Source organism: Dreissena polymorpha, chromosome 3 (assembly GCF_020536995.1).
Source record: "Dreissena polymorpha isolate Duluth1 chromosome 3, UMN_Dpol_1.0, whole genome shotgun sequence".
NCBI lineage: Eukaryota > Metazoa > Mollusca > Bivalvia > Myida > Dreissenidae > Dreissena > Dreissena polymorpha.
The window spans coordinates 45,822,654-45,837,737 of NC_068357.1; the positions used below are offsets into that span (position 1 = coordinate 45,822,654).

Below are 15,084 nucleotides of genomic sequence, written 5' to 3' on the forward strand. Positions count from 1 at the left end.
AAAGGGTTAACCAATTTAATTACAAAGTATCAATATGAAATTGCAGGACATAAGTTAGTATATTGTTTAAATTAGTACATCTGTTGGTGTTGCTACTGGTACACGCCTATATTAATGTTTGTATCATTTACTTCTTTCTTTATGTTTTGGCGAAGGGGGCTGGGTGTGTTTATATTGGCAGAAAATGGTAAGAAAAGTACAGGCGATGCCGTGGATTGAACCCTCACTTGCGATGCTAGCACTGAGCTACAGTATTGTGTTTTAGTTAGTACCTGTGCATGTCTTGCCACTAGGACACGTCCTCATTTATTAATTTATTATTTATAGTTATCTAAGTATGGGTACGTTTATGGTGGCAGAAGGTGGTAAAAAGTACTGGAGATGCCGGGGATTGAACCCGGGGCCTCTCACTTGCGATGCGAGCGCTCTACCACTGAGCTACATCCCCATTTTGTTGTTGTAGAAGCGATGGAAAAGGTCAACATCGCGAAATCTGTATTCTATGTTAGAAGCGATATTTTTACAATAAAAGACTTCATATCAATATAATACCAGTCCATACATTGTTCAACACGGATTCTAGGATTTCTAACATATATTGTGATTGCGTTTTACCAAGCATGGTCCATAGAAAGAGTTCAAACGTAGTAGATTTCGACAGAATCAATCAATTGAGAAACGACGCATATTTAACAAAAGTGATTAAACAAATCTGGCAATTAGTTCATATAGCACACATTTTCGTACACTAGTTATAATTAGTTTAAAACAAGTATAACATGCGTATGGTTTTGTTGAATACAAGCAAAGCAGCTGACCATCTAATAAGAATGTTAATACCCGTATACCATGCACAACAACAACAATGCCATATTAAAATAATATGCATGTTATCGATATGGAATTAGGCGATACCGGTGCATACATTGTTCAACACGGAACTAAGGATTTTCTAAAATACATTGTGATTGCGTTTTACTAAGCATGGTCCATAAAAAGGGTTCAGACGTAGAAGATTTCGACAGAGTCAATCAATTGAGAAACGACGCATATTTTACGAAAATGATTAACCAAATCAGGCAATTTGTTTATATTGTACACAATTTCGAATAGTAGTTTCAATTAGTTCAAAAAAGTATAACATGAAAATAGTTTTGTGAAATATACGTGAAGCTGCTGACCATCGAATTTTGTCAAATGACCTGGGGACCTTTTTCTGTGAAAAAGCTACTGGAGATGCCGGGGATTGACCCCGGGGCCTATCACATGCAAAGCGAGCGCTCTACCACTGAGCTACATCCCCATATTTACAAATATTGTTACATGTTTATATAGCTATTTTAGAAATTGACCGGTCAATTCCATCAAATCCACGCAACTGACAAATAAACACATACGGAACATCATTATATATGATCTACGAAATAATATACAATTATTGAATTATCTAAGATATATGATAATGAGTTGTCGTTGATCTACGTTGAATCTACAAATACCTGAAGTTATGGATAGCGTTTACTGTGGCGTTAGTATTGATAATGAATGTGAAAGGGTTAACCAATGTAACTCCGTATTAGCAATATGAAATTACAGGACATAAGTTAGTAAAGTGTTTTAATTAGTACATCTGTGGGTGTTGCTACTGGTACAAGTATATATTTACTTTTGTGTTATTTACTTTTTTTCTAATTGATGAACTTATTGTATTACCTTTATTTTTTGGAGAAGGTGGCTGGATGTGTATATTTTGGCAGAAACTGGTAAGAAAAGTACTGGAGATGCCGGGGATTGAACCCGGGGCCTCTCACTTGCGATGCGAGCGCTCTACCACTGAGCAACATCCCCTCAGTGGTGTCGCATAATCGTTGAAACATCTAACAATTGAGAATTTTTATTGTTTGACAGAAAAGATAATTTTGAAGAAAACAATTCTTCATATCAATATAAAACACACGTTTGCACGCTATCATAACAGATAAATGTCCATTAATACCCGACTGTTATACACGGACCTAGGATTGCTTACATACACTGTGATTGCTTATTTACTAAGCATTATCGATCGATGATGTACAAGCTACTAGATACCTTCTTAAAGTAAGAGTATTCCGATAAGTCGCATATTTAACAAAAGTAAATGAATGAAAAGAGTAACATTATTCATATATTCGAACACGTGCTATCTTCGTATTGAGACAAACGTTTATGATGGTGTGAAATATATGACAAGCAATATAGACCACATCATGAAGACTGTGTAACTTCGTTCGTGGGTCTATTTTTGCTAAAATGATACTGGAGATGCCGGGAGTTGAACCCGGGGCCTATCACATGCAAAGCGAGCGCTCTGCCACTGAGATATATTCCCACATACCCTCACCTGAAATACATTAAATGTAGTAATGTTGGGCCTTGGTCCTATAAAGTTTAAAATCTGTGTAAAATAGATATATTGGAGATGGCGGGAAGAGAAACCGGGGCTTTTCAAGTGCAAAGCGAGCACTTTACCACATAGTGTAGTGTGGAAGTCATAATCTAAGTACAGGACCCGATGCGTCTTCACTTTTGCCTATATGGGCTGACCTACAAATGCGTCTCTACCACTAAGTCAGAGTCTAAGTACAGGACCCTATGCGTCTTCACTACTGCCTGTATGGGTGGACCTACATATGCGTCTCTACCACTAAGTCAGAGTCTAAGTACAGGACCCTATGCGTCTTCACTACTGCCTGTATGGGTGGAAATACATATGCGACTCTATCACTAAGTCAGAGTCTAAGTACAGGACCCTATGCGTCTTCACTAATGCCTGTATGGGTTGACCTTCATATGCGACTCTATCACTAAGTCAGAGTCTAAGTACAGAATCCTATGCGTCTTCACTACTTCATGTACGCGCGGACCTAAATCTGCGGCTCTACCACATAGTGTGGTGTGGAAATAATGAGAGTCTTAGTACAGGTCCCGATGTGTCTTCACTACTGCCTGTATGGGCTGACCTACATCTGCGGCTCCATCGCTGAGCTATAAGCCCACGCGTATATACAATCTAACATTAAGTTCCAAATAAATAATGTATTTTAAATCAATGATTTAAATATTTCCCTTAAATAAATTTCGTTTTGAAAAATCAGTATCACTATGTTTTTCCCGTACATCAAATTTTGCAAACCGTATCTCTTGTAAGTAAATTAGTAGATATTTAGTGTGCAATAATAGATGCAATTATTTATTCCCTTCATAACTTACAATCTTAACAAGTTTATAACACTATCATCCAACTCTGATCTTCTACCATAACTTAGATATTGTATAATGCATACATAATGTAGGCTATAGCTAGCATAAGCTTCACTGTTGAATACATGTTGTTGGTGTTGTTAGAAAATGTCTATATAAAGACGTAGAAAATAAAGTTGATTGGTCAATTCCTTCAAATCCACGCAACTTACAAATGAACTAATATGGAATATTATTGTTATGTATGGTCTATAAATAAACAATATTTAATTATATGCGGTACATCACAACGAGTTGCCGTAGATCTGCGTAGAATCTTCTATAATAGGTGGTTCTCGATAGCGTTTATTGTGGCTGTATGTATGATAATGATCGTGAGGGTGTTGACCAAGAAAACTCCGCATGATAAATATAGTAATTAACGTGACACAGTTCGTTTGTTGTTTTATTTTAGTTAAGATCTCTGCCGGTCTTGCCACTGGTACACGCCTTTATTTACTAATGTATTATGTACAGTTGTGTTTGTATTTTTGGTGGATACGGCTGGGTACGTAAATTGTTTTAATCAGTACACCTGTCGGTGTTGCTACTGTTACACGTCTGTATTAACTTTTGCATTTTTTACTTCTTTCTTTATTTATGCACTTATTTTATTATTTTTATATTTTGGTGAAGAGGGCTTTGTGTGTATATCTTGGCAGAAACTGGTAAGAAAAGTACTGGTGTTGCCGGTGATTGAACCCGGGGCATCTCACTTGCGATGCGAGCGCTCTACCACTGACCTACATCCCCATATCGATGTCACATAAACGTTGGAACATCTCAACATCGCGAATTCTTTATTGTATGACAGACACGAAACTGTTCAAGAATACAAGTCCTCATATCAATATAATACACACGTTTGCACGTTATCATTAGAGATAAAGGTCCATAAATGGTTCAACACGGAACCTAGGAATGCTTATACATATACTGTGATTGCTTCTCTACTAAGCATGATCGATTGAACGTGTTCAAACTACTAAATTCCTTCACAATTAAGAATAGTTCGATAAGACGCACATTTACAAGAATAAAATGAATGAAACAGATAATGTTCTTCACATGTTCTAACACGTGCTATCTTCATATTAAGAAAAACGTGTATGATTGTGTGAAATGCATGAACAGCAATATAGACCACTCAATACAGGCTGTTTTACAAAGGTCGTGGGTCTATTACGTAAAAAAGGTACTAGCGATTCGGGGGATTGAGCCCGGGGCCTATCACGTGCAAAGCGCGCGTTCTACCACTGAGCTACATCCCCACACATATACATGTGTGGAAAGTGTCACGGCAGATTAGTGTATTCAGTCCGCACGCTCCGCATTATCCTGACTTTCATAAGAAGGTTCTTCCTTAAAACGAAAAAGTCAAAAAAAAGGGAAAGTGTCGTTCCTGATTGACCTGTGATGATTATAATAACAAATCTGGGATGACACTTCACACACGTGCATCAAGCCCAGCTTTCCCAGACCGAGGTTCAAATAGTATCAAGACCCTGAAGGGAGACAACTGCTTTGCTATATATATGCCCTTGATATTGTCAGATTTGTCGCAAACTTGTGCCATGAAGTATGAGCCTGAAAGCAAGGTAAACTAACTTATCAATCCCCAATAGGTATGCGCTTAAACTTTTACTTCCGAGATACATAAATTGACAGGAAAACTGTCAAAGTGGAGCCTAAAGAGGTGTGTCGTTTTGATTTTCAAGATATATATGCTCAAATTGGAAAGCTCACTAAAAGCTCAATGATGTTCGACCGCACATTAACCCACTTATGCCTAGCGTCTATAAAAAAATGCCTTGGCAAACAGCATAGACCCAGATGAGACGCCGCATGATGTGGCGTCTCATCAGGGTCTGCGCTGTTTGCTTAAATAAATTTCGGTAAGAAATATTCTAAATATAGAAATAAATATACTAGACATTCCTAATTTTGAAAACAAATTAATCCAATTTAGAAGAATGGGAGAGTCCACTAGGTATAAATGGGTTAATATAGATTATTCGTTTGAATCCGTCCAGAAATCGCTGTACTGATTTACATTCAGAAAAATTAACTGGCTTTTTTCGGACTACCTACTCCGGAGCCGTGCGTCTGATGAAGTTCATTTTTTGTCAATCCGTGTTAAAAACAAAGAATGACATAGCAAACCATCAAAACATAATTCCAGCAGTAATAATGATGGTGATCACTGATAGTACTAGAATATATTAGTAGACCTAATATCCGTCATATCTTGCTGCACTGTAATATAACTCGACCCCTAAATTAATTCACACGAACGAGAGATATGCTGACTATGAATACAACGTATGTATCCCAATACCATTTATTTATCGCGGTTAGGTTTTGATGAATTGTTTGGCTGTTCTAAAACGATTTGCAACAAAGGAGAAGATTGCGATGTAGATGCAAAGGTGGAATATTAAAATATGACAAATTGGATAAAATATCCGACTGTTACGAGTAAGAATGTCGATGAAAATGTAAAATGCTACCCATATTGTCTATGTAGGTCAGCACGTGAAAAACGATTACGGGACAGATAATTAAGAATAGTCTATGTTAAGTTCAAATTTACCATAAATTATGTATGTGCGGTCGAATAGTATTGAGTTTTTAGGGAAAAAATGTTTCCAAGTACAGCAAATATGTGAAAAATTAAATAAGTATTCACGTCTATAGGCTCATTTTAGACAGTTTTCCTGTCAATGTATGTATTACCGGAAGTACAACTTATAATTTTAAGCGTATCCCTATTGGGGATTCTTTAGTTGGCTTACCTGGCGTGGCCTCGCTCTGGGAAAATGGAGCTTAATGCAATTGCTTTCCGCTTAGTGTATTTTTCTGTTAAATATCTTTTTAAAGCAAATCCAGTTTATGCGCAAAGTGTCATCCCTGATTAGCCTGGACTGCACAGGCTTATCTGGGATGACACTCCATGCACATACATTGAAACCCGTGCGGACTGCACAGGCTTATCTGGGATGACACTTCCAGCACATGCATTGAACCCCGTTTTCAAGAGCAAGGTTCATGTTGACAATGTTGAGTTGTCTCGGAAGACATACTCGGACGCGTATTGTTAAACGCATGACAAATGGCCACTTGTTGACGGAAATGTCGTTAACGGAAATCCTAGTTTTCCGAATGTTCATAAGAAAGCTTAACTTGGGCTTACTAAGTACAGGAAATTTATGTCGAATACTTCAATAGTATCAATCATAACGTATATGTACATAGATGTTTGTTAGTTTGTTTGAAGTATGCTATTTAAGGTTAAAGTTTGAAAGATGTTGAAATATCTCGTGCACAAAAACGAGAGAAAAGAAAAAGAAAGAAAAAAAAACGTAAATCACGGGAATTCGAACCTTGATTTTTCAATGAAAAGGCTAAAGGCTAATTCCTTAACTATTCATCCATTTTTATTTCTATATACATGTTCTAAAGGCGCTTAATTTTATTCTATCGGTTTCAAGTGATTATTAATATACCAATAAATATGTTTATTATAAAACTTTGACACAATGATTTAACAGTATTTTCTCGCTATTCGGACACATTGCAGAACGAACATATTTCAGCTAGAAATACATCCGTAAATAGCCGCATCAACAGAGTCACGATGGCACAGTTCAGGTACAACGTAACGGTACCCCGTAAACGGAAATTATCTTTAAAGGTACCCGGCTATACCCCGGGGTACTTTTTAGTATACTGTTTGTACCCCTGGAACATTGTAGTATACTCAAGAGCACCCGGGTTCTTTTTAGTAGTACGGGGGCCGACATTACCAATCAATCGTCAATAAGTCACAAAGACACCCAATTAAAAACATTTTTTATTAGTACGAATAAGTAATAACACAAGTATAATTTGATAACAATATAAAATATGAAAGGCAACCAGATAATACTAAACGGCAAAGGCGTCGTGTCCTAACGCGTCTCAATATTACAGATGAAAACCGCAATTACAAATATTCAAACAGGCTACCATGAAACAAGGTTGCTCGGTAATGAAAAAACACAACATCATTACAAAACAAACTTAAATTGTTAATGTTTAATTAAGTGTTCACTTAATAATTAGTGCGTAGGTTCCGCGCTGTTTACACAGTATAACTAGCGTGCATTTTTAAACACAGTGTTGGCGGCATTTAGAAGCACTTCCGGTGGACAATGGATGGGCCAGCTTCGTCGTACTCTTGCTTGCTGATCCACATCGCCTGGAATGTGGACAGGGAGGCCAGGATGGAGCCACCAATCCAGACAGAGTATTTTCGCTCTGGTGGAGCGATGATCTTGATCTTCATGGTTGGTGGTGCCAGGGCGGTGATTTCCTTCTGCATCCGGTCGGCAATGCCAGGGAACATAGTTGAGCCGCCAGACAAAACGGTATTGGCGTAGAGATCCTTACGGATGTCGACGTCGCACTTCATGATGCTGTTGTACGTGGTTTCATGGATACCGGCAGATTCCATGCCTAAGAAAGATGGCTGGAACATGGCCTCTGGACAACGGAAACGCTCGTTGCCAATGGTGATGACCTGACCGTCAGGGAGTTCGTAGCTCTTCTCCAGAGAACTTGATGTCGAGGCAATTTGCATTTCCTGATCGAAGTCGAGCGCAACGTAGCAGAGCTTCTCCTTGATGTCTCTGACGATTTCACGCTCAGCAGTTGTAGTAAAGGAATAGCCACGCTCGGTGAGGATTTTCATCATGTAATCTGTTAGATCTCTCCCGGCAAGATCCAACCTCAGAATGGCGTGAGGTAGGGCGTAACCTTCATAAATGGGAACAGTATGAGACACACCATCACCAGAGTCCATGACAATACCTGTGGTACGACCGGAGGCGTACAGGGACAACACAGCCTGTATAGCGACGTACATAGCTGGGCAGTTGAAGGTCTCGAACATGATCTGGGTCATCTTTTCTCTGTTGGCCTTGGGATTGAGTGGGGCCTCGGTCAACAGGACTGGGTGTTCCTCCGGCGCCACACGGAGCTCATTGTAGAAGGTGTGATGCCAGATCTTCTCCATATCGTCCCAGTTGGTGACGATACCGTGCTCGATGGGGTACTTGAGGGTGAGGATACCTCTCTTGCTCTGGGCCTCGTCCCCCACGTAGCTGTCCTTCTGTCCCATACCGACCATCACACCCTGTTGAACGAACGACATTTATTATTAGCCAAGCTTAATTCGTTGTCAATCTGCAAACATGGCGACAGAATCAAACGTTAACCCATTTATGCCTTGTGTCCTGAAAAAAGGACATTGCAAACAGCGTAGACACAGCTGAGACGCCGCATAATGCGGCGTCTCATCAGGGTCTGCGCTGTTTGCTTAAAGAAATTTCTGTAAGAAATATTCAAAATATAGAAATAAATATACTAGACATCCCTAATTTTGGAAATAAATTGATCCAATTTAGAAGGATGGGAGAGTCCACTGGGCATAGATGGGTTAATTGCGATGCTCATCCGTTCAGTCACAATATTTGTTTGCTATTTAACTCTTTGCATGCTGGGAAATTTGTCGTCTGCTAAAATGTCGTCGGCTAAATTTCTAAAATTAGCATTTTCTTCTATTTTTTTCAAAGAATACTATCAGAATAGCAAACAGTTTGGATCCTGATGAGACGCCACGTTCTGTGGCGTCTCATCTGGATCCAAACTGTTTTCACAGGCCTTCAAAATTCGGTTCCCGCACTGAAAGAGATAACCTTTTACGTTGACTGACCGATTAACAATATCAAATGATATTTGAGTAATAATAATCATTTAATTAAAATTATTTACAATATCACTTTAAATCAACTAACCTGATGACGGGGCCTGCCGACAATGGAGGGGAAGACGGCACGGGGCGCGTCGTCGCCGGCAAACCCGGCCTTGCACATACCGGATCCATTGTCAACTACCAAAGCTTGAACATCGCTATCATCCATTTTGAGTTGTTTTTCTTTCAGAGCACGTAAACACGACCTATCAAAAACGAGTCCCTACGCGAATGCGAACCGCAAAGGGGTATTTCATTATAATATACGTTTGTTTGAGCTACGTAGTGGTGTGTCATTTCCCGGATGTCAATAAGTCTGATCCGGTTGCGATATTTTACCATAAATGGTCATACACATCCATATATGGTGTTATTGTTTTGAAACTGAGTTCGATGCGATTTAAGAACACGTAAAGATCGAACCGGACACCTGTCGAGAAGATCCGGATTTATTCATTTTCTCGATCGACCATTTGGGGAAAAGCAAAGTATTTCGGGAACCACTCACTTGTAATTTACCATCGACACAACATGTAGGCAGTTAAACGCGTAAATGTATTAATGTAGGTCGATACATTTTATATACCATCAAGTAAAGAAGATTGAAATATATGACTTCAAACCCTTCGTGAAAAGTGAAATACAAATGAATATATTAATCTTAGCTGCGCCATCAAATGTTGTAACATGCACTTATATATTTGCTATGTGTTCACCTTACCCGGCCACATAATTTTTGGTCGAAGCTAAGCTCAACTGGTTTTATACTTTTTTGCAAACTTCGATCATATTCACTAAAAATATTTACTAAATACAGTATTACTTTTGCGATTAATTGTTCCTATGGATTGCAACGAATATTCAAATAATAACAATTATTTGAATTTGGTTTTGCTTTCGAAAACCCGTTTCTTCATGCATATAAGCGTATTCAATGGGCGTTGGGAAATCATTGTTACCCTTCGGTGGGTAATCATTGTTTACCCTTGTGGCGGTTCTCTATCGCCCATTATGGCATTCTGTACATAACTTGTATGTTTACATTTACCAATATGTTTTGTTTTTATATGAATCTACATATTTTATTCACTATTGTGTTTGTATTACATTCATTGTTCTAGGGCATCCAGTTTTAAATGCCCTCACTTTAATGGCATTTGTAATAAATGCCCTTTTTCAATCTCAATACTATGTTGGTTGTTTACTTCATGCCATACTAGTTTCAATCGGACCTATATGACTCGCATTTTAGGAACAATACATAAAAGCGTACTATAAGTACATAAATCGTAACTACGACTCTTCAGTACCCAGGAAACTAGTCAAAATCGACCTTTCATCCTACTGGCGTAAGTGTTGACAGTTTTCTGAAAACTGGTACTCCCGTAGTGAAATATCAAGCGTGCGTGGTCTATGATCAAGCGCATACTGAACAATCAAGTAAAATTACACTCGATGTTTCGACTACTAGCGTTTATCATTTCCGAAACTTTCAGACTGCTAACAAGTAAGCGACTGTTTTGCATCTCAATTATACCAGCCTGTTAAAAGGCTGTCCATTCTCTAAGCGAGCAAAGTAATATAATGGCGGATTTACTTGATTACTTCAGCACGATATGTATGAAATTTCATAATTAATTAGGTCTATTTGTACGTCGACTTGTTTTATCTTAAGCGTATATGTATTATTAAAAGCCTCATTATGTTCGGATATCGTTACCGAAAATTCACATTGAATATATTGTCACACCATAAAATAATCAAAGTGCTGAAGGCACTGTAGGTGTTCTCTGTTGTAAGTTTAGACGCAACTCAGTTTAAAAAATTATGTTGTAGCTTTTTATATTGTAAGTTTTAAATGAACAGAACCCATTCAAATTTATAAAGAATGTGTCTTAAAGCACTGGTCCAGTTAAAATCATTAATAAAAAATACAATTTAAGATTCATTGTGGGAAAACAGGGCTTAATGCATATGCATTAATTGTCATCCCAATACCAGAGACTCTCTTTAAACGAAAAACATTATAAAATCAGAAATGTCGTCCTTGATTAGCTTGTGCGAATTGAACAGGCTAATCAGTGTGAACAGGCTAATCTTATTTGACATGCATTAAGCCCCGTTTTCCCTGAAAGCAGCCAATATGGACAGATTTCAATGATAACACCAGGGAAGCAGTATAAAAGGGCAACAAACTCACAAAATGTGTACTTTTCAGTTGTACACTGGTGTGTTAACGGCAGAAAACAAAAATGATTATTTTCCTAATATTTAAGTTTGTATTTAATGTATTCCAATATCAGCCCAATATATAATTCACCCGCCATTAAGTAGACGAGTGTATACATGTACATGTACTTCAATTATCACGTCCTTTTCGGCCTCCTCTCTGACTCTCTGTTTGTCTGTTTACTGATTTCATAAAAAAGATTCCTTCGCGTTTAAACTCTAATTATGCAAACTCGTGTCCTTTTAATATGAAGTTGCATACGTGTCTTTGGTTTCATCATATGTTAAAACATTCAAAAGTTAGTCCATTTTCAACATTTTTTCAACAACATTTGTTTAAACAAGATTATTCTTTATTTTATAAATTAATATTTATGAAAAATGTAAATATAAAAAAAACACACTTCGTATGTCCTTAGTGGTCCGATGGTATAATTTTTTAAGTATTAGGTTCGGTTAGCCCTTAATCCGGTAACAACCCTTTATGCTTTGCAATGACCGTTTCAAGGCGGTGATTCGCGTTTTGATGATTGCATGGTTTACTGTATGTTTATAATCGATGTTCTGTTATACCTAAAGTGGATAAACAAAATTGCTCTCCTGATATAGTTTCTAAAATTTCATCGTTTGCTTTATAACGACAAACACATTTCTTATTTTTATATGGCCTTCAAACATATTAAAACATATTCACATTTTACATACCATGTAAATGAAAAGTATATGAAGTTGAAAAATAATAATAGTAAAAATAGCAACATCAACTATAATAATTATATTGATCGCGATGACAAAAAGTACATAATCGTTACAATAATATTTACCATCATAATCATAATTAAAGTGATACGATTTTAACAAACATGTTCAAAACATTGATTCCCATCAAGAATTAAAAAAAAAATACATTTCAACATACTATTGATATATAGTAAATTCCATTCACATATTTAACCAAACTTTTTCTCAATTTAAGAGGGGGTTTAAACATACATTTTTCAGCATCATTATAAAGAAGCATTTAAAATATGTATTTTTATGTTTTGTTTTGTTTTGTTTTAACTAGAAATAGAAGCAAAACAATAACAATTCTTTTCTTCATGATTTAGTTTTATCGTTTGAATAAGCACTGTACAACAAGGCATTATTTTGGAAAGAAGGAAAGAATGCTATTTGATGTGTATTGCTTTTAAATGGCGGTAGAATTCATTAGCGCTGTTACCTCAGTCGAATTTTATTAGCCCCCGTGCGATTCTAATGGCCATATATCAAGCACTGGCATGTTGGCACTGTATTTGCGGTAAATCGGAAGAAGCAATTGTGTTCTGCGATTAATTGTGATGCCTTCTAATAACATGAATCCATTTATGACATCTAATTGGTTGAACTTATTATTGTTCGTCTTTTAACCCGCTTTCCGAAATGTATTTAGTTATTAAATTGCTCCATGAATATATAACGGATATTTTTGCGTAAACATAACCATTCGCAAATACCAACTGTTTTGTGCATTATCGTATCATCTGTTATATCTTGATTCATTTGACAAATATCGGCGTGTTACGTTTTTGTGTGAATAAAATGTATGTTCCAAACGCATGCACAATATTTTTGCCAATTAAAATAACCATAAAAATCAAAAAAAGTATTACATGTTTTTTTCTCTTATTATATATATATATATATATATATATATATATATATATATATATATATATATATATATATATATATATATATATATATATATATATATATATATATATATATATATATATATATATACTTAGGTTATTACTTTAATAAGTCATATCGTACCCTGGTAAAAAAAACATAAAAGTTATATTAACTTTTTTTGGTCAACTCGTACCTGCAATTAACATAAAAAAACATCTAATGCATGCAAACACTCATCACAATTTGTTTCCATAAAGAACAAATATTAAAAAGGTACGAGTTGACCAATCTGAAAATTGACTAAAGTACGAGTTGACCAAATCGGGTACGAGTTGACTAGGGTACGAGTTGACTTAGGTACGAGTTGACTGGAAACCCTTCAGAAAGCTACGGCTCTGATGCTCTGGTCTGTATATAACCATTGAGTAGTATACATTTGAGCCGTGCTCTGTGAAAAAGGGGTTTAATGCACGTGCGTAAAGTGTCATCCCAGTCCGCACAGGCAAATCAGGGATGACACTTTCCGCTTGTATGATATTTTTCGTTTAAAGAAAATCTCTTCTCAGCAAAAATCCATTTTAGGCGGAAAGTGTCAAATACTATTCGAGCTAAAATGTTTATATGAAGGCAAGAGTAGTATGCCGTGTATATCTATAATGTAGCCAATTTTATACAATTAAGGATATAAACATGAGTGTTCACCGGAAATGACTCACTAGACGCGGATACAGGAATAGTGTGACGGGGTAGCGGAATATTTAACAATTACCAGCCGTTCAAATCACAACCCGCTGCACAGCACATCGAATAGTAATATGTAATAAACATAGACACACCATTAAGCTATTCGTGTAACTGTGTAGCTGTAGGTATGGAATATAGTTTTTGTATTCTTATTTATTTGAGTCACACAATAATTTTTTAGTTGCCTGTTTTTGTTTTGGGCAGAAGCATTTTTAGCTCGACTATTATATATGTTTTTCTGTTTCCCTTGACATAATTGCTTTCATATTTTGCAAACTAGTTTACCAACATGACCCCAACCTATAAACAAGAGCAGACAACTGTATCAAGCATTTTGACAGAATTATTGCCCCTTTTATACTTAAAATATATCAAATGTTATAGCTTGCGTACTACCCCAAATATTTCCTGTGTCCCTTGACATATTGCTTCCATATTTTGCATACTTGTTTACCATCATGACCCCAACCTATTAACAAGAGCAGACAACTGTATCAAGCATTTTGACAGAATTATTGCCCCTTTTGTACTTAGATAATTGAACATTTTGCTTACATTGCCACAACTTCTTTATTTATGATAAGATTTTATTAATACTTTGACAAAACAACACTTACCTGAACACCACAATGGATTCCATCCAAACAATACCCCACGCCCAAACCCAGAATCCCTGCCCCCCCCCCCCGAAAAAAAACTTTTTTTTTTCCTTTCACTTTTTTTCCCTTTCCCTTTTTTATTTTTTAAAGATCATCTAATAAATGACCACACCCCACATTATACCCCCCTCTCAACCTCCCCTCCCCTATCCCCCCTCTCAATTTTTATTTTTCATTTTTTTTTATTTTTGACAGATCGTCTTATAAATGACCACACCCGACAATATACCCCCCTCTTAACCCCCCCCCCCTACACCCCCAATTTTATTTTTATTTTGTTTCCTTTTCTTTATTTTTGAAAAATCGTCTAATAAATTATTGAATATGAACAATTTGTCTATGATGGCTTACGTTATCTGTCAAGCACTCGAATAGTATGCTGAGGATATTGGCTTAAGCGATGTCGTAAAAGTCTACTTTCTTTAATCCACTTCATCGTTGCTATCTATGTAGTCAGCGTCAATGATGTAAAATGGTACCAGTGATTGAATTATTGGATTGATACTAAGTTAAAGAGCATTTGTTATTCATCTTCCGCAAAAAGTATAAGTGCCATTTCTATGACATGCTCAGAGATCATGTAAACCTGGCGCTCGATTGGTTATTGTCGGCTCGGATACTTCTTAAAAGTACCACGGGTATTTTTAAGGTTGCTACAATTTACTCGACAATGATAAATCGAGCATATCTGGCACTGAC

At 36.7% G+C, this 15,084-nt stretch overlaps 1 protein-coding gene and 3 non-coding genes across 6 annotated transcripts in view; all 4 read right to left on the bottom strand.

The window, feature by feature from the left end:
- Positions 1-376: 376 nt before the first annotated feature.
- Positions 377-448, bottom strand: Trnaa-cgc (transfer RNA alanine (anticodon CGC)). The gene has a single exon. It is a non-coding gene; the product is annotated as a tRNA-Ala (tRNA).
- A 783-nt stretch (positions 449-1,231) lies between these two features.
- Trnaa-ugc (transfer RNA alanine (anticodon UGC)) lies at positions 1,232-1,303 on the bottom strand. The gene has a single exon. It is a non-coding gene; the product is annotated as a tRNA-Ala (tRNA).
- A 473-nt stretch (positions 1,304-1,776) lies between these two features.
- On the bottom strand, positions 1,777-1,848 carry Trnaa-cgc (transfer RNA alanine (anticodon CGC)). Its single transcript has one exon. It is a non-coding gene; the product is annotated as a tRNA-Ala (tRNA).
- Positions 1,849-7,120: 5,272 nt separating this feature from the next.
- The window catches only part of LOC127873977 (actin, cytoplasmic-like), a 387,026-nt gene continuing 379,062 nt past the window's right edge, over positions 7,121-15,084 (bottom strand). Inside the window, exons 1-2 of one of the 3 annotated variants that reach the window (XM_052418083.1) lie at positions 9,120-9,386; positions 7,121-8,458 (exon numbers count right to left, since the gene is read on the bottom strand). In XM_052418083.1, coding sequence (XP_052274043.1) covers positions 7,454-8,458; positions 9,120-9,245 — 1,131 coding nt within the window. In that variant the 5' untranslated portion in view covers positions 9,246-9,386 and the 3' untranslated portion in view covers positions 7,121-7,453. Of the gene's footprint in view, positions 8,459-9,119; positions 9,387-15,084 lie in introns of those variants that run through there. The other 2 variants (XM_052418085.1, XM_052418084.1) reach the window with 2 other exon arrangements.